Source organism: Chiloscyllium plagiosum, unplaced genomic scaffold (assembly GCF_037043375.1).
Source record: "Chiloscyllium plagiosum isolate Xiang-an unplaced genomic scaffold, Cpla_swu_hap1 HiC_scaffold_13, whole genome shotgun sequence".
Classification (NCBI taxonomy): Eukaryota; Metazoa; Chordata; class Chondrichthyes; order Orectolobiformes; family Hemiscylliidae; genus Chiloscyllium; species Chiloscyllium plagiosum.
Window position 1 is genome coordinate 35,669,310 of NW_028270151.1, and position 22,928 is coordinate 35,692,237.

Here is a 22,928-nt window from a genome sequence, read left to right on the forward strand (position 1 = left end):
CCAATAGTTTTTGTGGGTAGTAAGAGTCCAGTTCACCTGTACATTCAAGAGAGAGAGAGGAGTTGCTGATAGTTTCTGTGGTAAATGTATTTTAGTAAGCAGCTGCAAGTATGGGTGCTAGCAGATTCTCAGCAACACCAAGGCTCTGTGCCTTTCTGAGAAGTCAGTAATTACTGTGAGGTGCATATTCTTCTGGCTCAGTGGGCGGCACGGTGGCACAGTGGTTAGCACTGCTGCCTCACAGCGCCAGAGACCCGGGTTCAATTCCCGACTCAGGCGACTGTGTGGAGTTTGCACATTCTCCCCGTGTCTGCGTGGGTTTCCTCCGGGTGCTCTGGTTTCCTCCCACAATCACAAAGATGTGCGGGTCAGGTGAATTGGCCATGCTAAATTGCCCGTAGTGTTAGATTAAAGGGGTAAATGTAGGGGTATGGGTGGGTTGCGCTTCGGCGGGTCGGTGTGGACTTTTTGGGCCGAAGGGCCTGTTTCCACACTGTAAGTAATCTAATCTAATCTAATCTAAAGAGCAAAATATGGCCTGGGGTTTCCAGCTGGAGTGTCGAGCTTCTCTTTATAGGTGAAATGCTCCATCCTAAGTTGCATCCTGGTGAATCTCCTCTCCACCCACTTTGGACCCACTTTGGTATAATCACATCCTTCCAATAGTGCAGTGATTAGAACAGCACACAGTACTCCAGCTGTGGCCTAACCAAAGTCTTGTACAGTTTCATCACAATAATTGTGTTCTTATAATCTATGCCTCGCCTGATAAAGGTAAGCGTCCTGTATACCATCTTAACTATCCTATTAACCTGTCTTGCTGCCTTTTAAGAGATCTGAGGACAACGAACCCAACATTTCTCAGTTCCTCTGAGCTTCCGAGTATCATCCTGCCATTATTTGAGTACTCCCTTGTCTTGTTCCTGTTTCAAAAGTGCATTGCATCACATTTAACAGGGTTAAATTTCTCTGCTGTCTGATCAATCCATTTATATCCTTCTGTAAGCTACAACCTTCTTCCTTGCTTTCAATCACCCCAGCCAATTTTCATGTCATCTGAAAACTAACTTACCCATCTCACATTTCCTTCTAGATTGTTTATATGTATTATGAACATTAAGGGACCCAGCACTGATCCCTGTAGTATGCCACAGGACACTTGGCCTACTGTCACGCAAACAACATTCCACCACCAGTGTGTCTGCAGTTTTGGATCCAACTTGCCAAGTTACCCTGAGACCCCCTTTCTTTTATCTCCTCTATCAGGCTTCTATGCAGGGCCGTGTTAAACACTTTGCTGGAATCCATATAAGCTACATCATCTGTGCCCCTTTGTCTACACATCTGGTAACTTCAAAAAATTCAAGCAAATTTTTTAGGCATGATCTGCCTCTAACAAAATGATGCTGACTATCCTTGATTAGAATTTTTCCTCATCACTAATATGAGACTCTCATAATTCCCTTGTCTATCTCTATCACGCTTCTTGAAAAGTGGAACTACGTTAGTTGTCCTTAAGTCCTCATGCACCTCCCCATTGCCAGAGAGGAAGTCATAATTTGAATCCGAGCGCCTGTAATTTCCTTCCTTGTCTCCTACAGCGGCCTGGGGTACAACTCCTCCAGACCTTGAGGTTTGGTCCACTTTTAAGATTCCAAAAATTCCAAGACTCTACTCCTCACTCCCTGTGTAAAACCACTCAAGAACCTACTTGGTCAATAAGCCTAATTATGCCTGTCCTTCTGTGTCATGTCACAGATCCCTCCAGAGTATGCCATGGTGGAAAAGATGCCACATTCCAAGAAATCTCACGTAACAAGCTCATAAAATATCTGTAGACAGCTGTTAGGGAGGTCAATATTAATTGATGTTCCTTCACCACTGAGATCAACGTCTAATTTTAAAGATTAGGAATGTACAGACAATTTTCTATATTTTCTCAAGCTATAAGAATGCCATGCCTATTATTGAATTTGTCACTTGGGTGAACATATCATTTAATTGGTGAATGCTTTTTCATTGACTTGACAATTTTAGTTTTTATTGTCCTTCAATAATTCAAGAAGACCCACCTGACCTTCACTATTGCTCTGCCTTGTTACTTGTCTCCAGTTCCAGCTAACAATTGCTCTTTATGACAAAGAGCCCAATTTATCAGCCACCACTGCCTCCTTACAATGAACAATTTTAATTGTCTTATTGATCTCTCTCACCATTCTTTGTGGCCAGTGAGCGGTTGTGTTGCCATTCCATTTTATTCCACCCATCATTGTCCATTGGAATGTCAGCTGATAACAATCACTGCTCCTCAGTTTGTTCCTTGTAAAATATCCAATCATCAATAAATGCCTCCCAAAAGTTTAACGCACAAGATTGTATTGAAATTATAGTTTAATGGAATCTTGACTCATGACTGGCAACATCGTACATGCAATTGAAGCATTGTTAGCCTTGTTACAACCTTACCTCTTATCATGTGAAATCTCCTACCCATTTTCACTACAACCCCCGAATCTCCTAATTCACATGACCTTGCTATTCCATAGAATATCATAGAATCCCTACAGGGTGGAAAGTGACTATTTTGGCCCAACAAGTCCACACTGACCCAAATAGTATCCCACCCAGACCCATTCCCCTACCCTTTCCATGACTAACATATCACTGAATGTGACAGACAATTTGGTCTGGCCAATTCACTTAACCTGTGCATCTTTGGACTGTGGGAGGAAACCGGAGCTCCCAGAGGAAACTCGCACAAACACGGAGGTAATGTACAAACTCCACACAGTCATCCGAGGCTGAAATCGAACCCGGGTCCCTGGTGCTATGAGGCACCAGTGCTAACCACTGAGCCACCGTGCCACCTATCAGTTTAATCATAATCTAGGTCCTTTTTGATAATTTTCTTGTATCTCTTTCTATTTGTGTCAGCCCTACCCCACACACTTTGACATCCATCCCTGGAAGTAAACTTCCCAAGATTTCCATGACAGAAAGTAAGCAGCCTTACTTTCCATCAATCTAAATCTGTGGTTGTTCTGAAAAGGACTTAGACCATGAAATACTTTGAGGTGTAATTACGCTTGTAATGTGGGAAGTGCTGTAGTCATTTTACACATAGTTAACTCCCATTGTCGGCATATAATCTGATTTAGATTTTGGCTGAGGGGTAAATGTTTGCCAGCACACTGGTGCAGTTCCTCAGTTCTTTGACTTGATAATTTACATTCATCTAAGAATGCACACAGACCTTGATTTCATGTCTTTTTTAAACCATGTTATAAATCCTCTTCATTGGCTGGCAATCACTAGGTTTGCCTGTATTTCTTGTGCTTTTCCAGCACCACTCTTATCTGGACTCTGATTTGCAGCATCTGCAGTCCTCACTTTTGCCCTGCAATCAGCTAAAGGGCTTGTTATAATTGTTTATTGCTACCCCTTGATCCTAAACATAGAAATCAAGTGTTTGGGTTCTCAAAAAATGAAAATATATTTGAATGCAGTTGATAACTGCTGCAAGGTTCACCTTAATAGGTTAGCTTAAGGTTGAGTTGCTTCAGGGGCTTTTAAGGTCTTCATACTCTTAAGGTTTCGAAGCTGCCTCAGTCACAGCCATTCTGTTAATATCCAATACTTGAATGAAATATTTACTATTGGAAGATCTAGTGTTTACCTTGAAATCATCTTGCATGCTGAATTTAAGTTACATTAATTTTTATCTGGAGTCCTGTGCACAATATTGGTCTGCTCATTTAAGAAAGGGTGTAAATGTTTGCTAGGTTGTATCTGCTGAAGTTTAGAAGATTAAGAGCCAACTTGGTTAAAACACATGAAATCTTGAGAGGTCTTGACAGAAGAAAGATGTTTCTACTTGTAGGAGAGCATATAACATGGGATCTATTTCATAACAAGTGATCACTGAAACAGATGAAAACCTTTTTCTCAGAAGGCTCCTTGAATATTTGTAAGGCAGAAGTAGATAGATTCTTGATAAATAAGGGGATAAAAGATTATGGGGGCAGATATATTCCAATGAGCCATGATCTTATTAAGTGATACAGGTTTAAGAGGTTGAGTGGGCAACTGCTTTTAATCTTGTATGTTCCTATGTTATATCTTTTGACACACAATAAAGAATATGATGATAATCTGATTGTTTTTGAACAAAATCCAAATTTGTAAATATAATTCCCAGAAAATAAAGTCATAGTCATAGAGATGTGCAGTACGGCAACAGACTCTTTCGTCCAACTCATCCATGCCGACCAGATATCCTAAGTTAAGCTAGTCCCATTTGCCAGCACTTGGCCCATATCCCTCTAAACCCTTCCTATTTATATATCTATCCAGATGCCTTTTAAATGTTGGAATTGTACCAGCTTCCACTACTACCTCTGGCAGCTCATTCTATACAGGTTACCCCTTAGGTCCCTTATAAATCTTTCCCCTTTCACCCTAAACCTATGCCCTCTAATTCTGGACTCCCCCCACCCCAGGGAAAAGACCATGTTTATTTATCCTATCCATGCCCCTCATAATTTTATAAATATCTATAAGGTCACCCCTCAGCCTCCGACGCTCCAGGGAAAACAGTCCCAATCTGTTCAGCCTCTCCCTATAGCTCAAGCCCTCCAACTCTGGCAACATCCTTTTCTGAACCCTTTCAAGTTTCACAACATCCTTCCTACAGGAGGGAGACCAGCATTGCTCACAATATTCCAAAAGTGGCTAACCAATATCCTGTACAGCTGCAACATGACCTCGCAACTCCTTTATTTAATGGTCTGATCAGAAAGCATACCGAACTCCACCTTCACTATACTATCTACATGCAACTCCACTTTTAAGGAACTATGAACCTGCACTCCACACCTGAACCTGTTTGTTCAGCAACACTCCCCAGGACCTTGGCATTAAGTGTATAAATCCTGCCCTGATTTGCCTTTCCAAAATGCAGCACTTCTCATTTACATAAATTAAACTCCTGTGCTAGAATAAATCAGAGTTTGAAAATTCTGAGACTATGCAGAAACTAGTTTGAAGTCTGAGAAACAAATTAAAAGCATTGCTTTTTTCTACTCATAGATCATGCTTGGTCGGTTTTGTCCAGCAACCAAAGTATTGTAATAAAGCTGAACTGAATATGCTTTACTTGATCAGTGTGTTTTGATACAAAAACATCCATGTGCACGCCAGTACCTTTATTCTTGTCTTGCATCCTTAAGATCATTCAAATCAATAATTGTGCTTTACTGCAAAGTTATGAGAGAGAGGATTTATAATAATCTCGATAGGAATCAGTTGATTAGGGATAGTCAACACAGTTTCATAAAGGTTGTGCCTTACAAATCTTTATTGAGTTCTTTGAAAAGGTGACCAAACAGGTGGATGAGAGTAAAACCATTGATGTGGTGTATATGGATTTCAGTAAGGTGTTTGAAATGATTCCCCATGGTAGGCTACTGCACAAAATACGGAAGCATGGGATTGAAGGTGATTTAGCAGTTTGGATCAGAAATTGACTAGCTGAAAGAAGGCAGCGGATGGTGGTTGATGGGAAATGTTCATCCTCGAGTTCAATTGCTAAGTGGTGTGCCGCAAGGATCTGTTTTGAGTCCACTGCTGTCTGTCATTTTTATAAACAACCAGGATGAGGGCTTAGAAGGATGGGTTAGTAAATTTGCGGATGACACTAGGATTGCTACAGTTGTAGATAGTGCAGAAGGATGTTGTAGATTAGAGAGGGACATAAATAAGCTGCAGAGTTGGGCTGAGAGGTGGCAAATGATGTTTAATGAAGAAAAGTGTGAGGTGATTCACTTTGGAAGGAGTAACGGGAATGCAGAGTACTGGGTGAAAGATAAGATTCTTGGTAATGTAGCAAAGAAATCTTGATGTCCATGTGCATAGATCCCTCAAAGTTGTCACCCAGGTTGATAGGGCTATCATGAAGGCATATGGTGTGTTAGCATTTATTAGTAGAGGGATTAAGTTTCAGAACCATGAGGTCATGCTGCAGTTTACAAAGCTCTAGTGTGGCCGCACTTTGAGTATTGTGTACCGTTCTGGTCATTGCATTATAGGAAGACTGTGGAAGCTCTGGAAAGGGTTCAGAGGAGATTTACTAGGATGTTGCCTGGTACGGAGGGAAAGTCTTAGGAAGAAAGGCTGAGGGACTTGAGGCTGTTTTGGTTAGAGAAAAGAAGGTTGAGAAGTGACTTAATTGAGACATAAGATAATCAGAGGGTTAGATCGGCTGGACAGTGAGAGCCTAACTCCTTAAATGGCTAGCATGAGGGGACATAGCTTTAAATTGAGGGGTAATAGATATAGGACAGATGTCAAAGGTAGTTTCTTTACTCGGAGAGTAGTAGGGATGTGGAACGCACTGCCTGCAGCAGTTGTGGACTTGCTAACTTTAAGGGCATTTAAATGGTCATTGGATAGGCATATGGACGAGAATGGAATAGCGTTGATTAGTTGGGATTCCGATTTGATTTCACAGGTCGGCGCAACATCGAGGGCCAAAAGGCCTGTAGTGCGCTGTAATGTTCTGTGTTCTAATGTAAACTTTTCTCCTTTTTTTTGTAGGTGGACGCAACATGACCATTTCACTCCAGTCACGGACAGGTCACACCCATATGCCCTCAGTGGTTGGGGTGCTGGTATTTACCCAGTTCTGGTTCTGGTTTCCTCATTCACACTTCTTGTCTCTGGCCTTTACTCCAACTGCAGTCATTGGGCTTAACAAGGATCTCAAGGTAACTTAATTGTTTTGTTAACATCTGTTTTTCATTCCTTGCTACCCTATACAGCTATTTTCAATTTTATTTTCATCCCATTTACTTACTGTTGCACTTGTTCATAAATTTGTTTGTGGTGATGATATGATAGATCTATGTTTCTTCTGGTTCAGCCTCAAAAGGTGTATGCTACTCTGCTAAGTTAGCATCAACATGCTTACTCAGTCATAAGCTGGCTGTTTTGTCTTGTCTTCTGAAGCTGAGGTGGTAGGTCAATTAAGAGCTAGTGAAATTTTCTGAACTCTTCAGTTAGCAACAATCTGGCAGTACATTATTTTTCAGCAACAGAAAGGAGAAGCAATTACATTCATTTCAAAAGAAAATTAATTTGGATATTATTAAATAAGATTACATGCAGACCATTGGTTGTAATTTGAAATTAGTAAGGTACAAATGTATGACAAAAAATAGTTAATATTATTCAGCCTTGGGATTCTACAGAAGTTTCGGCAGCATGTAGTAAAAGACTCAAAATACAATTATGTGGTGTTCCAATACAAATGATTGAAGACTAAGAAGTACAGAAGGAGGTAGTTAAATACCCATTAGTGTCAGCTGTGGCTGTAATGGAACACTCATCTCTGATTGTAGATTCAACTCAGATTCCCGGGATTTACCGCGCAATTTATTCTGATGCAGAGAGATTGCTAGAGGTAGTCTTTTTCAGATAAAACAGTAAGTTAGGTTCTGTTTGTGTTCTCAGGTGGATGTAAATATCTCATGAAACCTCAAGCATTGTTTAGAGTAAATTATGTGCTGACATTTCCTGCATTACAACAATAACTATGCGTCAGATACGCTTAATTGGCTAATGCACTTTGGAACATTCTTGGGTGTGTGAATGTGCTATATATATATATGCAAATCTGTTTTTCTTCAAAGTAGTTGAACTTGGGAAAAGTAGTTGTTCCAACATATTTAAACATTCATTCTACCCTTACTTATACAGCTTTTTCAATTCTTTCTGAATATGTGTATGATATTCTTTGTTCACAGATGCCTAAAGTTCAGTATCGTTCAAATTGTAAGCCATCAACATTTGCCTATCCTGCTCCCCTGGAAGTTCCTAAAGAGAAAGAAAAAGAAAAGGTTTATTTTACATACCATTTCCATTCAAATCAAGATGCAAGGCAAACCTTCTGTAATCCATTTGTATAATTAGAGGAGAATTGAAGACTATATTGATTGTGGAGATTTAAGTACTTTTGTTTTTTCATGTAATTCTTGTTCCCTTGTTATTAAGTATGAAAACCTGTTAATGCATTTTCTTTCAATTTAATGGACTTGAATTTGCATTATGAATTTTATTGAGCTTTGAAATAGGAAAAGTGAAATATTCAAGTCTTTCTGTCCACAACATCTGTAACTCAGTGGATTGATTTAAGCATGAATGCTTAATCAATCTTGCCATTGTCAAAGCAGTCACGTTGTAGCTAGAAACTGAAGAACGAAAATATTTATTCTTTGAGGAACGGTACATACGAGCAGACTGTTCGGCCCACTCAAACTTGCTCTGCCATTTGATAAGATCATGGCTGACCTGAGTGGCCTCAACTTTATTTTCCTATCTACTTCCTATCAATTTCCTGTCACCTTTGACATTCTTGTTAATCAAATAGCTATCTAAATTAGACTTAAAAATACTCAGTTACTCTGCCTCCACTGATCTTCTGGGAAGAGAATTTCACTAACTGCTTTCTGAGAGGAAGTATTTCTTCTAATCACCATCTTAATTTTTAAACTGAGCACCCTGGTTCTTCAACTAGGAGAAACTGATGAGGAGCTTGTGCCCGAGGCGTCAATTCTCCTGCTCCTTGGATGCTGCCTGGCCTGCTGTGCTTTTCCTGCGCCACAATCTCCATCCTGGTTCTTGTCTCACCCACAAGGCAAAGCATCTTCTCAGCATCCAATCTCCCAAGTGACTTCAGTATCTTTATATGTTGCAATACAATCACTCTTATTCTTTTAAACTCCAGTGAACACAAAGTCAACTTGTCCAGCTTTTCTACATCAGGCAACTACTTCAACACAGGAATTAAGTATACCTTCTCTGATTTGAAGTTCAATCCTTTTTTAAATAAGGAGATCTAATCTGTACCTTAATTGTAGCAAAAGATTGTAATAAGATGGATGTCACCTCAGCCATTTTTCATCTCAGCCCATGTTCAGTTCTATTAGAATGAGCAGGTGGCCAGTAAAAGCTACCTGTTTGTGTTGTCACCCAACACAATTTTGACCTTGCAGTTTTCAGAAGTTGCAGAGCAAGAATATCTCAACCATTGACAGCTGCTCTATTGTTTCAGTAGTTTTTAGATGACCTATAGCTGCTGTTGTTTTGGTTGTCCTCTTGAAATTTAACTTTGAGTTCTAAAATTTTTACAGTCTTAAATCTTTCTACAAGTATTTTGCAAATACAGAGATGTACAGCATAGAAACTGACCTTTCAGTCCAACTTGTCCATGCCAATCAGATATTTTCCATTAATCTAGTCCTATTTACCAGATTTTGGCCCTTCTCTTTCTCAACTCTTCCTATTCATATACTCCTCCATGTGCCCATTAAATGTTGCAACTGTACCAGCCTCCATTACTTCCTGTAGCAGCTCATTCCATACGCACACTACCCTCTCTGTGAAAACGTTGCCCCATGGATCCCTTTTATATCTTACCCCTCTCACCTTAAACCTATGGCCTCTAGTTTAGGACTCCCCTACCCTGGGGAAAAGACCTTGACTATTCACCCTGTCCATATCCCTCATCATTTTATAAACTTCTCGAAGATCACCCCTGCTGTCCTCCAATGCTTCAGGGAAAATAGCCCCACCCTATTCAACCTCTCCCTATAGCTCAAACCTTCCAACCCTGGCAACATCCTTGTAAATCTGATCTGAGCCCTTTCAAGTTTCCATTCACATACGGTGGCTTAGTGGTTAGCACTGCTGTCTCACAGTGCCAAGGACCGAGGTTCGATTCTGGCCTCTGGCGACTGTGTGGATTTTGCACAGTCTCCCCGCGTCTGCATGCGTTTCCTCCCACAGTCCAAAGATGTGCAGGTCAGGTGAATTGGCCAAGTTAATTTTCCCATAGTGTTAGGTGTATTAGTCAGGGGTAAATGTAGGGAAATGAGTCTGGGTGGGTTACTCTTCGGAGGGTCGGTGTGGACTTGTTGGGCCAAAGGGCCTGTTTCCACCTGTAGGGAATCTAACCTAAATCGTTCCTATGGCAGGGAGACCAGAATTGAACACGATATTCCAAAAGTAGCCTAACCAATGTCCTGAACAGCTCCAACTCCCACACTCATAATGCATTGACCAATAAAGGCAAGCATACCAAATGCCACCTTCCCTACTCTGTTTACCTGTGACTCAGCACTTCTGTTTCAGTTTCTAATTCTATGATTGTTAGGCTTGATCAGAAAACATATTCTCTGTTAAACCCTCAGGTTTCCACAGCTGTCCTGTCAATCACTGCCAAAGCAAAGAAGAAGGAGAAGGAAAAAGACAAGGGGAAAGAGAAAGAGGAGGAGAAAATGGAAGTTGTAAGTACAAACTGAGCACACATCACTCAATGATCTATTATTGTTTTGTTGCTTTTGAACAAGAATAAACTGACGCTTATATGAGGTTTACAGGGTCGTTTCAATACACTTATATGCTGCTTTCCCTTCTTTCATCATCTTTAGGAAGAGACTGAGAAAAAGGATGAAGATAAAGAGAAGGAAAAGAAAAAAGAGCCAGAGCCAAGTAGCCAGTTATTGGAGAACCCTGCCCGAGTAATGCCTGCACAACTTAAAGTCTTGGTTATGCCGGAGGGGTGCAGGTATCAACCTTTTAAACCTGTGAGTAATGTTTTTTTTTAAATTGCTGTCAGTTGGTGCAAAATACATAAATTAAGAGTCACTCTGCTTGATGATTGTAACAATTATAAAAACCGCTTTTGAATAAAGAATTTTGACTGAAAATATGGGATTAAAATTCAATTTAAATTATCACATCATCTGCCAATTGTACTCCTTGCCCATATTCAGTTTGATTAAATCAAACAGGTGGCTCATACAATATCACCTGCTTTGTATCAATTTTTACCATGCAGATTTCAATAGGTAAAACGCTCTGAAGATCTCAACCATTGACGTGTGTTCTGTTATTCAGTTGTATGGAACCCACTTTACCAATATCTACTATCACTGATATAATTGTAAACAGAGAATTTCCTGCAGTAACTTCTCTTATCATCCCCTGCTCCTTACCTCTGGAATTGTCCAAATTTCTATACTTGTCTCTCATTCTTGTTTCTCATCTACATGATTTTCATTAGCAACATCAAGATAACAAGTCACATTCCACAAGAATATTACAAACACCTCACTCTATCTTACTGCCACACCCTCAACTCCTGCACAAAATCAGACAATAATTTGGTATCTTTTTGAAACAGTTCAGTTAAGGGTCACTCAATTCTTTCCTCTAATGATGAAAGGTTAAATATATCGGGCCTGTACTCATTGGAGTTAGAAGAATGAGATGGTCTTTTTGAAATGAGATCTTGGGGGATTTGGTTGGATGGATACTAGGAGGATGTGTGCTGTTATGAGGAAGATAAAAGTAGGGGCATGTTTTAAGAATCAGCAGTCTCCTTCCAAAGAATTGAGATTAGGAGAATTTTTTTCGCTGGGACATACTAGTCTGTGGAATTCTCTTTCCCCAAAAGCAGTGATAATTAAGTATTTGGAATGTATTCAAGGGTGAATGAAAGAGATTTTCGATCAATATGGGATCTGAGGATAGACACAAAAGTGGATTTGAGACCACAATTAAAACAACCATGATCTTATTGAATGGCATAACAAGCTCAAGGGCCACATTGCATCGGATGCAGCAGTGGTGTCCTCTGCATCAGGGAGACAGGATGCCAACTTGTAGATCGTTTCAGAGAACATCTCTGGGACATCTGCACCAACTAACCCCACCACCCCGTGGCGGAACACTCAACTTCACCTCCCACTCCACCAAGGATATGCAAGTCCTGGGCCACTTCCATTGCCAAACCCTAACCACCCGACGCCTAGAGGAAGAATGCCTCATCTTCCGTCTTGGGACCCTGCAACCACATGGAATTAATGTAGATTTCACCGATTTCCTCATTTCCCCATCCCCCACCTTATCCCAGTCCCAAGCCTCCAATTCAGCACTGCCCTCTTGACCTATTCATCATCTTTCCCATCTATCCGCTCTACCCTCCTCTCCAACCTATCACCCCACCTTCAGCTACCCTCTTTCCCCCCCCACCTCCCTCCCATTTATCTTTCAGCCACCTGGCCCACAAGCTCATTCCTGATGACTGGCTTATGTCCGAAACATCGATTCTCCTGCTCCTCGGATGCTGCCTGACCTGCCGTGCTTTTCCTGCACCATAGTCTTGAAACAAGGCAATGGGCCAAGTGCTAGAAAATGGAATTAGAATAGTTAGGTGATTGATTCTGCACTGGTCAAGAACTATGGGCAGAAAAACCTCTTTTTCTATGCTGTAAATACCTATGACTCTCTGGACTAGGCATGTAGTTCTGGAATATGTCAGTGGAGTTATTTCCTGTTAAATTATTAACCAGTTAAGATCAGAGGAGTGAACATGTGGCTCAAGGACTGACTGAGAGGCCTTTGGAAAGTGGGGGCTGTACCCTTGGAATGATCTAAGCCTAAACTGTGTTGGGATTGTTCTTGAGTGCCGCATAACTAGGGAAGTAGAAAGGGTCTGTATCTTAATACATGCATATACAGTAGCATGTAACAAAACAGATGAACAGAGGGCACAAATAAGTGTGATGGTTGCAGGATGACACTAATTGGGAACTGAATATTGAAGGGTATTTAGGAAACTAGGAAGATTTTAAAAAAAAAGAGAGATGAGGCTGTGTTAATTAATAATGGTATTAGCTTAATAAACACTGGATGACCTAAATTCAGGAAACCAGGATGTAGAACGTTTGGTTAAAGATGAGAAATGATAAAGACAAGAAGTCATTTGTGGGAGTGGTGAGAAAGTCTCTTAACAGTAACCACACTATAGGCTGGAGTATAAAGGAACGAAAATCAGGACCCTGTCAGAAAGGTACAGTAATAATTATAGGGAGTTTTAAACTATGTTAAACTGAAAGTATCAGGTGGACAAAAGTAGCCAAGGTGTGGTGTTCATAAAATGCCTTTGGGATAGTTTCTTAGAACAGGACATCTTTGAGCAAGTAATACTAGACCTTGTATTGTTCAAGAGATAGGATTAATTAATTACCTCTGTAGAAATGCCCCTTTGTAGCAGCAATCATAATATAATTGATTGAATTTTGCATTGAGTTTGAGGGGAAGAAGACTGGGACTAAGACTAGTATTTTAAACTTAAATAAGGCAATTATAAGGGCATGAAAGCAGAGCAAGCTAAAGTGAACTGCCATATTATGTTAAAAGGTAGATCAATAGTGATGTAGAAGCACATAATGAAGGGGATGTTTCGAATACACAGAATTGAAACATTTCACAAGAAAGACAAATTGGAAGGGCAGGACCCACCATCTGTGGTTGTTTTAAGGATTAATACTGACTAGGTACTGCCTTTCTTTGAAATAGTGTAATAGGATCTTTTATGTTCACCCAAGAGGGAAGATAAGGACCTTGGCTTAAAATCTCATCACTTTGAGTTAACTTTTCAGATTTGTAGTGTTGGTGCGGTTTTATTGTTTTTTGGTGCTGGGCTAATTACCAATATGCTGAAAATGTGTTGCTGGAAAAGCGCAGCAGGTCAGGCAGCATCCAAGGAGCAGGAGAATCGACGTTTCGGGCATGAGCCCTTCAGGAGTTCCTGAATTTAGGTCATCCAGTGTCTATAATTACCAATATGCACTGTAATTCTTAATGTGTGGTTGCATGACCTTCTCAGATCTTTTGAGTAGAATAAAGAAAAATATGCGTGCTGAGTTGTAAATGGAGATATTTAACAAAAACCTTGCTGGAAAGATCAGTTGGAGTGCCACAAGGATCAGTGCTGGGTCATTTATATAAATGATTTGGATGTGAACGTAGGAGCTATAATTAGTAAGTTTGCAGATGACACCAAAATTAGAGGTGTGCAATGGACAGCAAAGAAGGTTACCTCAGATTACAATGGGATCTTGATCAGATGGGCCAATGGGCTGAGAAGTGGCAGATGCAGTTTAATTTAGATAAATGCAAGGTGTTGCACTTTGGGAAAGCAAATCTTAGCAGGGCTTATACACTTAATGGTAAGGCCCGAGGGAGTGTTGCTGAACAAAGAGACTTTGGAGTGCAGGTTCATAGCTCCTTGAAAGTAGAGTTGCAGATAAGATAGAGAAGAAGGCGTTTGATATGCTTTCCTTTATCGGTCGGATTATTGAGTATAGATGTTGGGAGGTCATGTTACGGTTGGTTAGGCCACTTTTGGAATATTGTGTGCAGTTCTGGTCGCCTTCCTTTTGGAAGGATGTTGTGAAACTTGAAAGGGTTCTGAAAAGATTTACAAGGATGTTGCCAGGGTTGGAGGATTTGAGCTAAAGGGAGAGGTTGAACAGTCTGGAGCTGTTTTCCCTGGAGCGTCAGAGGCTGAGGGGTGACCTTATAGAAGTTTATAAAATCATGAGGGGCATGGATAGATAGGATCTTTTCCCTGGGGCAGGGACGTCCAGAACTAGAGGGCATAGATTTAGGATGAGAGGAAAAATGTACAAGAGACCTAAGGAGCAGCTTGTTCACATAAAGGGTGGTGCATGTATGGAATGAGCTGCCAGAGGAAGTGGCGGAGGCTGGTACAATTGTAACATTTAAAAGGAATCTGGATGGGTATATGAATAGGAAGGGTTTAGGGGGATATGGGCTGGCTGCTGGCAAGTGGAACTATATTAGGTTGGGATATCTGGTCGACATGGATGAGTTGGACCAAAGGGTCTGTTTCTGTGCTGTACATCTCTATGACTCTATGTTGGAGACTACTGATCAAACTATCAATTTGGTGAAAAGCTTTGTGAATTTATTACTTTTGTATTCATGGGCAATGAAGGCTGACCTGGTCCCCTTATTGATATTGAAGATATGATTCAGTCTTATTGTAAATTGCATTACATATCCTCATCCAGCAGTGTGAATCATTGCATAAGTTTATTTTCACTTTTGAAATTCTGCAAAATGACGATTTTTAGATTTTTCTTCTAAAAAAAAATGTCACTTCTTCATGAGTTTTGTTGCTCTGGGATTAATGTGACAAAAATCTATTTTGCAGCTGTCAATTGGAGGGATTATAATTCTAAAGGATACCAGTGAAGACACAGAGGAGCTTGTGGAACCTGTTGCTGCGCATGGACCCAAAATTGAGGAAGAAGAAGAAGAACCGGAACCACCAGAGCCATTTGAATACATTGATGATTAAGCAAAGTAGGTGTTAGAATTTGGCAAACATTCTTCTGATCTTTTCCTCATTATGACAACACTCAAGCACAGAATTGTTAAGTTGCTGGAGGATACCTTCTAATTTGTTTAAAACTTCCAGCCTCTAAGACTATACAATTTAACCTAAATTTATTTTCTCTTCAGCAAACCTCTATAATCATCCCACCTCCATCCTCAGCTCAATGAGTTGCAGTTAGGAGGTCTTTTTTTTTCATCTATATAAATGTGTAGACAGTACAGTTTTGTCAGGGGAGTATTGAAAAACATCAATTCCACCATATTGGGACATTCACGCATTTGAACTTGTTGGCTAGAAACAATGGATGCCACTCAGGGGTAGGAAGTGAAACTTGCCGGTGCTCTGTGCTGGCAAGCTCTCCAGTTTTGCTTGAGTAAATTCTCAGCAGTAGTCCCAGTTTAGAAACCTTGCTGTTATGTATCCAAACTCTCCCATGTGACAATGTCCATGTGATGAGATTATACATAACATAAGATAAATGAATAAAGGATTTCTCAATAGCTTGTTTTTGGGAATCTTTAGAAAACCAGCAACACGACAAAAAAAAGATAAATCTGGATTTGTAGTTATTTTAATGACCATGCTCATCCAACATCCAGTTCCATGTTTCATCACGTGGAACACTTAACAGTTTCATTGTCATAAGGAATGAAGAGAATTTGGCTGAAAGTTGTTTCTGATTTTACTATTTATTAAAAAAAGTACTTCTAAGATGGCATGAAGACTGATTTAGGTTGAAAATTCACAAAACTAAACAAAATATTTTTGCAATGAAGTCTCTGCAAGGCTCATTATATTTATTTCCTATTATTCTTCCACAGAGTTGTATATGGAAATTCAGAAGATCCGCTCACCTTGTTCCAACACTTTAGTTTTATTGAAGATGTCCATTCAAGGCGTGTAATCCACAACCTGTTTCTGCAGAATGGGCTGCAGCAATTTCACATTTGTCACAGTGACCCTCAATACAGCTGCAATAGATTTATTACATGTTATAAAAGTTGGAAATGTTTTAATGATCTCAATAAACCACTTTCATGTAGAAGAAACTTCTGCCGAGTTTAATTCTGCTATTGGCCCTTCAGTTTCCTGGATAGAGTCGAAGTTCAATCCCATTTGCAACTTCTCAGATCATGAAACGGTCCTTGCCCACATGCAGCAAGACCTGGGCAACTTTCAGACTTGGGCTGATTGGTGGTGGGTAACATTTGTGTCTCAAATGCCAGTCAATGACCATGTTGAATAAAAGTGAATTTGGCCACCTTCCCAGGGCATTCAAAAGGATTACCATTGCCGACCACCAACCCTCAACCATTAGCATCCTGCAGAACTATATCTGGACCAGCCTTTAAATACGGTAGTTACAAGAATAGTGTATAAAAACTGGATTTTCTGTGATTAATAGTCATCTCCTGACTCCCAGAATCTTTTCAATATCTAGAAGGCATAAGTCAGGAGTATCATGGAATATGCTAAAAAGCCTAGATGAGTGCAACTCTCAACCAGATTCAAGAAACTTGGCATAAGCTGGGACAAAGCAATCCATCTTATCAGCATCCCATCCACAAATTTGAACATTTATGCCTTCCACTAACAATATATTTTGACAGCAGAATCCCAGAGCTCTTTCCATAACAGTACTCTAAGTGTATCAACATCACATGAACTGTAACAATTCAAGGAGGTGGTTGACCATTACTTTCTTGACAGTAATTAGGGATAGGTAACAATTATTGGCCTTGCCTGTGATGTCCATATCCCATGGAAGAATTGAGGGGAAATAAAAATCAGATTCTGTTTTTTTTTTAAAATGAGACTGATGTTACAAGTAATTAATCTTAAATAAGGACTCCTTTGTGCCACTACTCTTATGCATCCTGGAAAAACAATCGGTTCACTCTGAAAACAGAAGCAAAATGAACAATGTGTGTGGTATCCGAACAAAGGTTCCCTTTTTATCAATCCCCGGAAGACTTTTCAGTAAATGTATCATCAGTCAAGGTTCTGAGTTAAAGGAGTTAGAAATGTCCCATCTTAAGTCCATAACTGAACAGTGCTGGCTGTCCTCAGCCAGGGTAGCAGTAAAATTTTGTTACATTTGCCTTCAAAAAGGTCCTCATTTTACACTGTAATCCATTGATTCTTAGTGGTAACTCTGTGTGGGTGTGTTACAGCTTTCTGGATTCAGTTATGAATTTTCTCTATCTGCCTGTCAATTCTAGCCTTATGAATGATGGTGATTTAAGCTAGCTCTTCAAGAGCTGCAGTTACTGTGAAATCATGATGCAGCAAGTTCAGGAGATTGGGACAAAGCCTGCATGTGGAAAACGTATGAAAATCAGATAGCCATTCTTGAAATAGAATAAGTTCCTAATTTATTGAGAGATCAAATAGAAATGCATGTTAGTTATCTTATTTTTCAATGTTATTCAAAAACATTGTGAGGGCTACAAAGACAGGAGCACTCTTTATGCTTCAATGGAATAGAAAGATATGTCACAAAACAAAGCATCCCACCCTCTCCCCATACACCTTGATGCCTTTAACATCTAGAAATCTATTTCATTCTTGTGTATTCAGTGACTTAGTCTCTATTGCCTTACACTGTAGAGAATTCCACACGGTCAACACCTTCTGAGTGAAGAAATCTCTCTTCATATCAGTCTTAAGTGGGGAGAAAGTGAGGTCTGCAGATGCTGGAGATCAGAGCTGAAAATGTGTTGCTGGAAAAGCGCAGCAGGTCAGGCAGCATCCAGGGAACAGGAGAATCGACGTTTCGGGCATAAGCCCTTCTTCAGGAATGAGGAAAGTTTGTCCAGCAGACTAAGATAAAAGGTAGGGAGGAGGGACTTGGGGGAGGGGCGTCGGAAATGCGATAGGTGGAAAGAGGTCAAGGTGAGGGTGATAGGTCAGACTGGGGTGGGGGTGGAGAGGTCAGGAAGAAGATTGCAGGTTAGGAAGGCGGTGCTGAGTTCGATGAATTTGACTGAGACAAGGTGGGAAATGAGGAAACTGGTGAAATCAGAGTTCATCCCTTGTGGTTGGAGGGTTCCTAGGCGGAAGATGAGGCGCTCTTCCTCCAACCGTCGTGTTGTTGTGGTCTGGCGATGGAGGAGTCCAAAGACCTGCATATCCTTGGTGGAGTGGGAGGGGGAGTTGAAGTGTTGAGCCACAGGGTGGTTGGGTTGGTTGGTCCGGGTGTCCCAGAGGTGTTCTCTGAAACGCTCCGCAAGTACTTGATAGAGCAATACATCAATGAGCCCGTGAAGCCCAGAAAGAAACTAAATAAAACCCCACCATTTCCAGGATGAATGACTGAGTTCATATATGCCTTCATTGTATAACTTTCTGTTTGTTCAATGACAAGCAACATGTAGTCCATCCATAGTTATTTTTGCAGTCCTTGAATTTTTCTATTGCTGAATAAATCTTATCCTTATGATTGGATATTTGACATCTTTGGAGGATCCTACTTTCAAGGTCATTCTCACTGAGGAAAAGGTGGCAATGGGATATGGCACTAAAATGGCAAAGCACTGAGATTAGGCTTCAGGCAGCATATGATATCGGGGTGTGATGCAGTGAAGTCCGTCATGATGAACAACAGGTTGGAGCAATCCAGAGGTGGCATCTTTTCACCCTTCATCAGTTAGCTTTCAACATTTCAGATTTTAGTGGGCTTTGGTAAGGTTTTTAATTTTCCTGCTCTTCCATGATATCCAAGTATAGTCCCAATTTTGGAAAGTTGGCCTGGACGGTTCCTGCAATGCTTCTCCTTGATTGGCCCTGTTAACTTGGAAGACTTGGCCTATCTTCCCCAGGGACATTTGGTTATAAAAGGCTTAAACCTACTGAGGGTGTCCTGCCCAAGTGTAGGCTCAACCTCCTTGGTTTGGATTAGACTTCTGTAGGCTTTGGCATCACTGATTGGACCGAGAAGGACTGAGCACCTATGAAGTGTCCTGGGAAAATTTCTTTAGGGGTCATCTGTGTGGCCACTCCTTCCTATGGGTGCCTGTTGGAACTACCCTATCTGTAAGGGAAAAGGGCACCTGGATTGAGTAGGAGGTCCCCAACACCACCCACCCACCCCCACCCCTCGCGTTTTGCCATTGATGCTGATCACCTTTGGCTAGAGTAATGGAGTGCAGGGCACTGAGTATGCAGAACCCGGATATCCATGGCCTAAGTGAGTTTGTCCATGGAGACAGACAGACATATGCATGCCAGATTCTGGATTAGAGGTGCTGGAAAAGCACAGCAGTTCAGGCTGCATCCGAGGAGCAGTAAAATCGACGTTTTGGGCAAAAGCTCTTCATCAGGAATACAGGCAGAGTGCCTGAAGGGTGCAGAGATAAATGAGAGGACCGTGTGGGTGGGGAGAAAGTAGCATAGAGTACAATAGGTGAGTGGGGGTGGGAATGAAGGTGATAGGCCAGGGAGGAGGCGGAGTGGATAGGTGGAAAAGAAGATAGGACAAGTCATGGGGACAGTGCTGAGCTGGATGTTTGGAACTAGGGTGAGGTGGGGGGAGGGGAAATAAGGAAACTGTTGAAGTCCGCATTGATGCCCTGGGGTTGAAGTGTTCCGAGGCAGAAGATGAGGCGTTCTTCCTCCAGGCATCGGGCGGTGAGGGAGCGGCGGTGAAGGAGGCCCAGGACCTCCATGTCCTCGGCAGAGTGGGAGGGAGAGTGCCACAAGGCGGTGTGGTTGATTGGTGCAGGTGTCCCAGAGATGTTCCCTAAAGCGCTTCGTGAGGAGGCGTCCAGTCTCCCCAATGTAGAGGAGACCGCATCGGAAGTAACAGATACAATAAATGATATTGGTGGATGTGCAGGTGGTGAGGGAGGAGGTGTGGGCACAGGTTTTGCAATTCCTGCGATGGCAGGGAAGGTGCCAGGATGGGAGGGTGGGTTGTAAGGGAGGAGGGGGGGGGTGTGGACCTGACCAGGTAGTCACAGAGGGAACAGTCTTTGCGGAAGGCAGAAAACGGTGGGGAGAGAAATATATCCCTGGTGGTGGGGTCCGTTTGGAGGTGGCGGAAATGTTGGCAGATGATTTGGTTTATGCGAAGGTTGGTAGGGTGGAAGGTGAGCACCAGGGGGTTCTGTCCTTGTTACGGTTGGAAGGGTGGGGTCTGAGGGCAGAGGTGCGGGATGTAGACGAGATGCGTTGGAGGGCATCTTTAACCATGTGGGAAGGGAAATTGCGGTCTCTAAAGAAGGAGTCCATCTGGTGTGTTCTGTGGTGGAACTGGTCCTCCTGGGAACAGATACAGCGGAGGCGGTGGAATTGGGAATACGGGATGGCATTTTTGCAGGAGGTAGGGTGGGAAGAGGTGTAATCCAGGTAGCTGTGGGAGTTGGTGGGTTTGTAAAAAATGTCAGTGTCAAGTCGATCGTCATTAATGGAGATGGAGAGGTCCAGGAAGGGGAGGGAGGTGTCAGAGATGGTCCAGGTAAATTTAAGGTCAGGGTGAAATGTGTTGGTGAAGTTGATGAATTGCTCAACCTCCTCGCGGGATCACGAGGTGGCGCCAATGCAGTCATCAATGTAGAGGAAGAGGTGGGGCATGGTGCTGGTGTAATTACGGAAGATGGACTGTTCTACGTAGCCAACAAAGAGACAGGCATAGCTGGGGCCCATACGAGTGCCCATGGCTACGCCTTTGGTTTGGAGGAAGTGGGACGATTCGAAGGAGAAATTGTTACCGGTGAGGACCAGTTCGGCCAAACGAATGAGTGCGTCAGTGGAAGGGAACGGTTGGGGACGTCGGGAGAGGAAGAAACGGAGGGCTTGGAGGCCCTGGTCATGGCAGATGGAGGTGTAGAGGGACTGGATATCCATGGTGAGGATGAGGCATTGGGGGCCGGGGAAACAGAAGTTGTGGAGGGCATGGGTGGTATCTCGAACGTATGTGGGGAGTTCCTGGACTATGGGAGATAGGACAGTGTTGACGTAGGTTGAAATGAGTTCAATGGGGTAGGAGCAGGCTGAGACAATGGGTCGGCCAGGGTGGTCAGGTTTGTGGATCCTGGGAAGGAACTAGAACCGGGCAGTGTGGGGTTCCCAGACTATGAGGTTAGAAGCTGTGGGTGGGAGATCTCCTGAAGTGATGAGGTTCTGTATGGTCTGGGAGATGATGGTTTGGTGATGGGGGGTGGGGTCATGGTTGAGGGGGCAGTAGGAAGAGGTGTCCTCGAGTTGGTATCTGGCTTCAGCGGTGTAGAGGTCAGTGCACCAGACTACCACTGCACCCCCTTTATCTGCTGGTTTGATGGTGAGGTCGGGATTGGAGCAGAGGGATTGGAGAGCTGCGCGTTGTGAGGGTGAGAGGTTGGAGTGGGGGAGGGGGTAGACAGGTTGAGGTGGTTGATGTCCCGGCAGCAGTTGGAAATGAAGAGGTCAAGGGCGGGTAATAGGCCAGCATGGGGTGTCCAGGTGGATGCAATGTGTTGGAGGCGGGCAAAGGGGTCTTCGGAAGGTGGGCGGGAGTCCTGATTGTGAAAGTAAGCTCAGAGGAGGAGGCGGCGGAAGAAGTGTTCGATGTCACGGCGTGTATTAAATTCATTGATGTGTGGACGGAGGGGGATGAAGGTGAACCCTTTGCTGAGGACTGATCGTTCGTCCTCAGTGAGGGGGAGGTCTGGAGGGATGGTGAAAATTCGGCAGGGCTGGGAGCTGGGAATCTTCCCACTTTCTCCAAACCAAAGGGGTAGCCATGGGCACTCGTATGGGCCCCAGCTATGCCTGTCTCTTTGTTGGCTATGTCTACATCCCGCACCTCCGCCCTCAGACCCCACCCCTCCAACCGTAACAAGGACAGAACCCCCTGGTGCTCACCTTCCACCCTACCAACCTTCGCATAAACCAAATCATCCGCCGACACTTCCGCCACCTCCAAACGGACCCCACCACCAGGGATATATTTCCCTCCCCACCCTTTTCTGCCTTCTGCAAAGACTGTTCCCTCCGTGACTATCTGGTCAGGTCCACACCCGCCCCCTACAACCCACCCTCCCGTCCTGGCACCTTCCCTGCCACTGCAGGAATTGCAAAACCTGCAGGCCCTAAAGGAGCCTTCCACATCCATCAAAGTTTTACCTGCACTTCCACCAATATCGTTTATTGTATCTGTTTCTCCTGATGCGGTCTCCTCTACATTGGGGAGACTGGATGCCTCCTCGCGAAGCGCTTGAGGGAACATCTCTGGGACACCTGCATCAATCAACCACACCGCCCTGTGGCCCAACATTTCAACTCCCCCTCCCACTGCCGAGGACGTGGAGGTCCTGGGCCCCTCCTTCACCGCCGCTCCCTCACCAACGTCTGGAGGAAGAACGCCTCATCTTCCGCCTCGGAACACTTCAACCCCAGGGCATCAATGTGGACTTCAACAGTTTCCTTATTTCCCCTCCCCCCACCTCACCCCAGTTCTAAGCTTCCAGCTCATCACTGTCCCCATGACTTGTCCTACCTGTCTATCTTCTTTTCCACCTATCCGCTCCGCCCTCCTCCCTGACCTATCACCTTCATCCCCACCCCCACTCACCTATTGTACTCTATGCTACTTTCTCCCCACCCCCACCCTCCTCTCATTTATCTTTCCACCCTTCAGGCACTCTGCCTGTATTCCTGATGAAGGGCTTTTGCCCGA

The 22,928-nt window shown here is 42.9% G+C and overlaps 1 protein-coding gene across 1 annotated transcript in view; it reads left to right on the top strand.

Moving 5' to 3' along the window:
- The window catches only part of psmd1 (proteasome 26S subunit, non-ATPase 1), a 101,528-nt gene extending 85,208 nt beyond the window's left edge, over positions 1-16,320 (top strand). Inside the window, exons 20-25 of the mRNA XM_043702385.2 lie at positions 6,595-6,764; positions 7,803-7,895; positions 10,248-10,343; positions 10,488-10,643; positions 15,086-15,237; positions 16,093-16,320. Of these exons, the coding sequence (XP_043558320.2) occupies positions 6,595-6,764; positions 7,803-7,895; positions 10,248-10,343; positions 10,488-10,643; positions 15,086-15,232 (662 nt within the window). The 3' untranslated portion in view covers positions 15,233-15,237; positions 16,093-16,320. The remainder of the gene's footprint in view (positions 1-6,594; positions 6,765-7,802; positions 7,896-10,247; positions 10,344-10,487; positions 10,644-15,085; positions 15,238-16,092) is intronic.
- Positions 16,321-22,928: the final 6,608 nt, after the last annotated feature.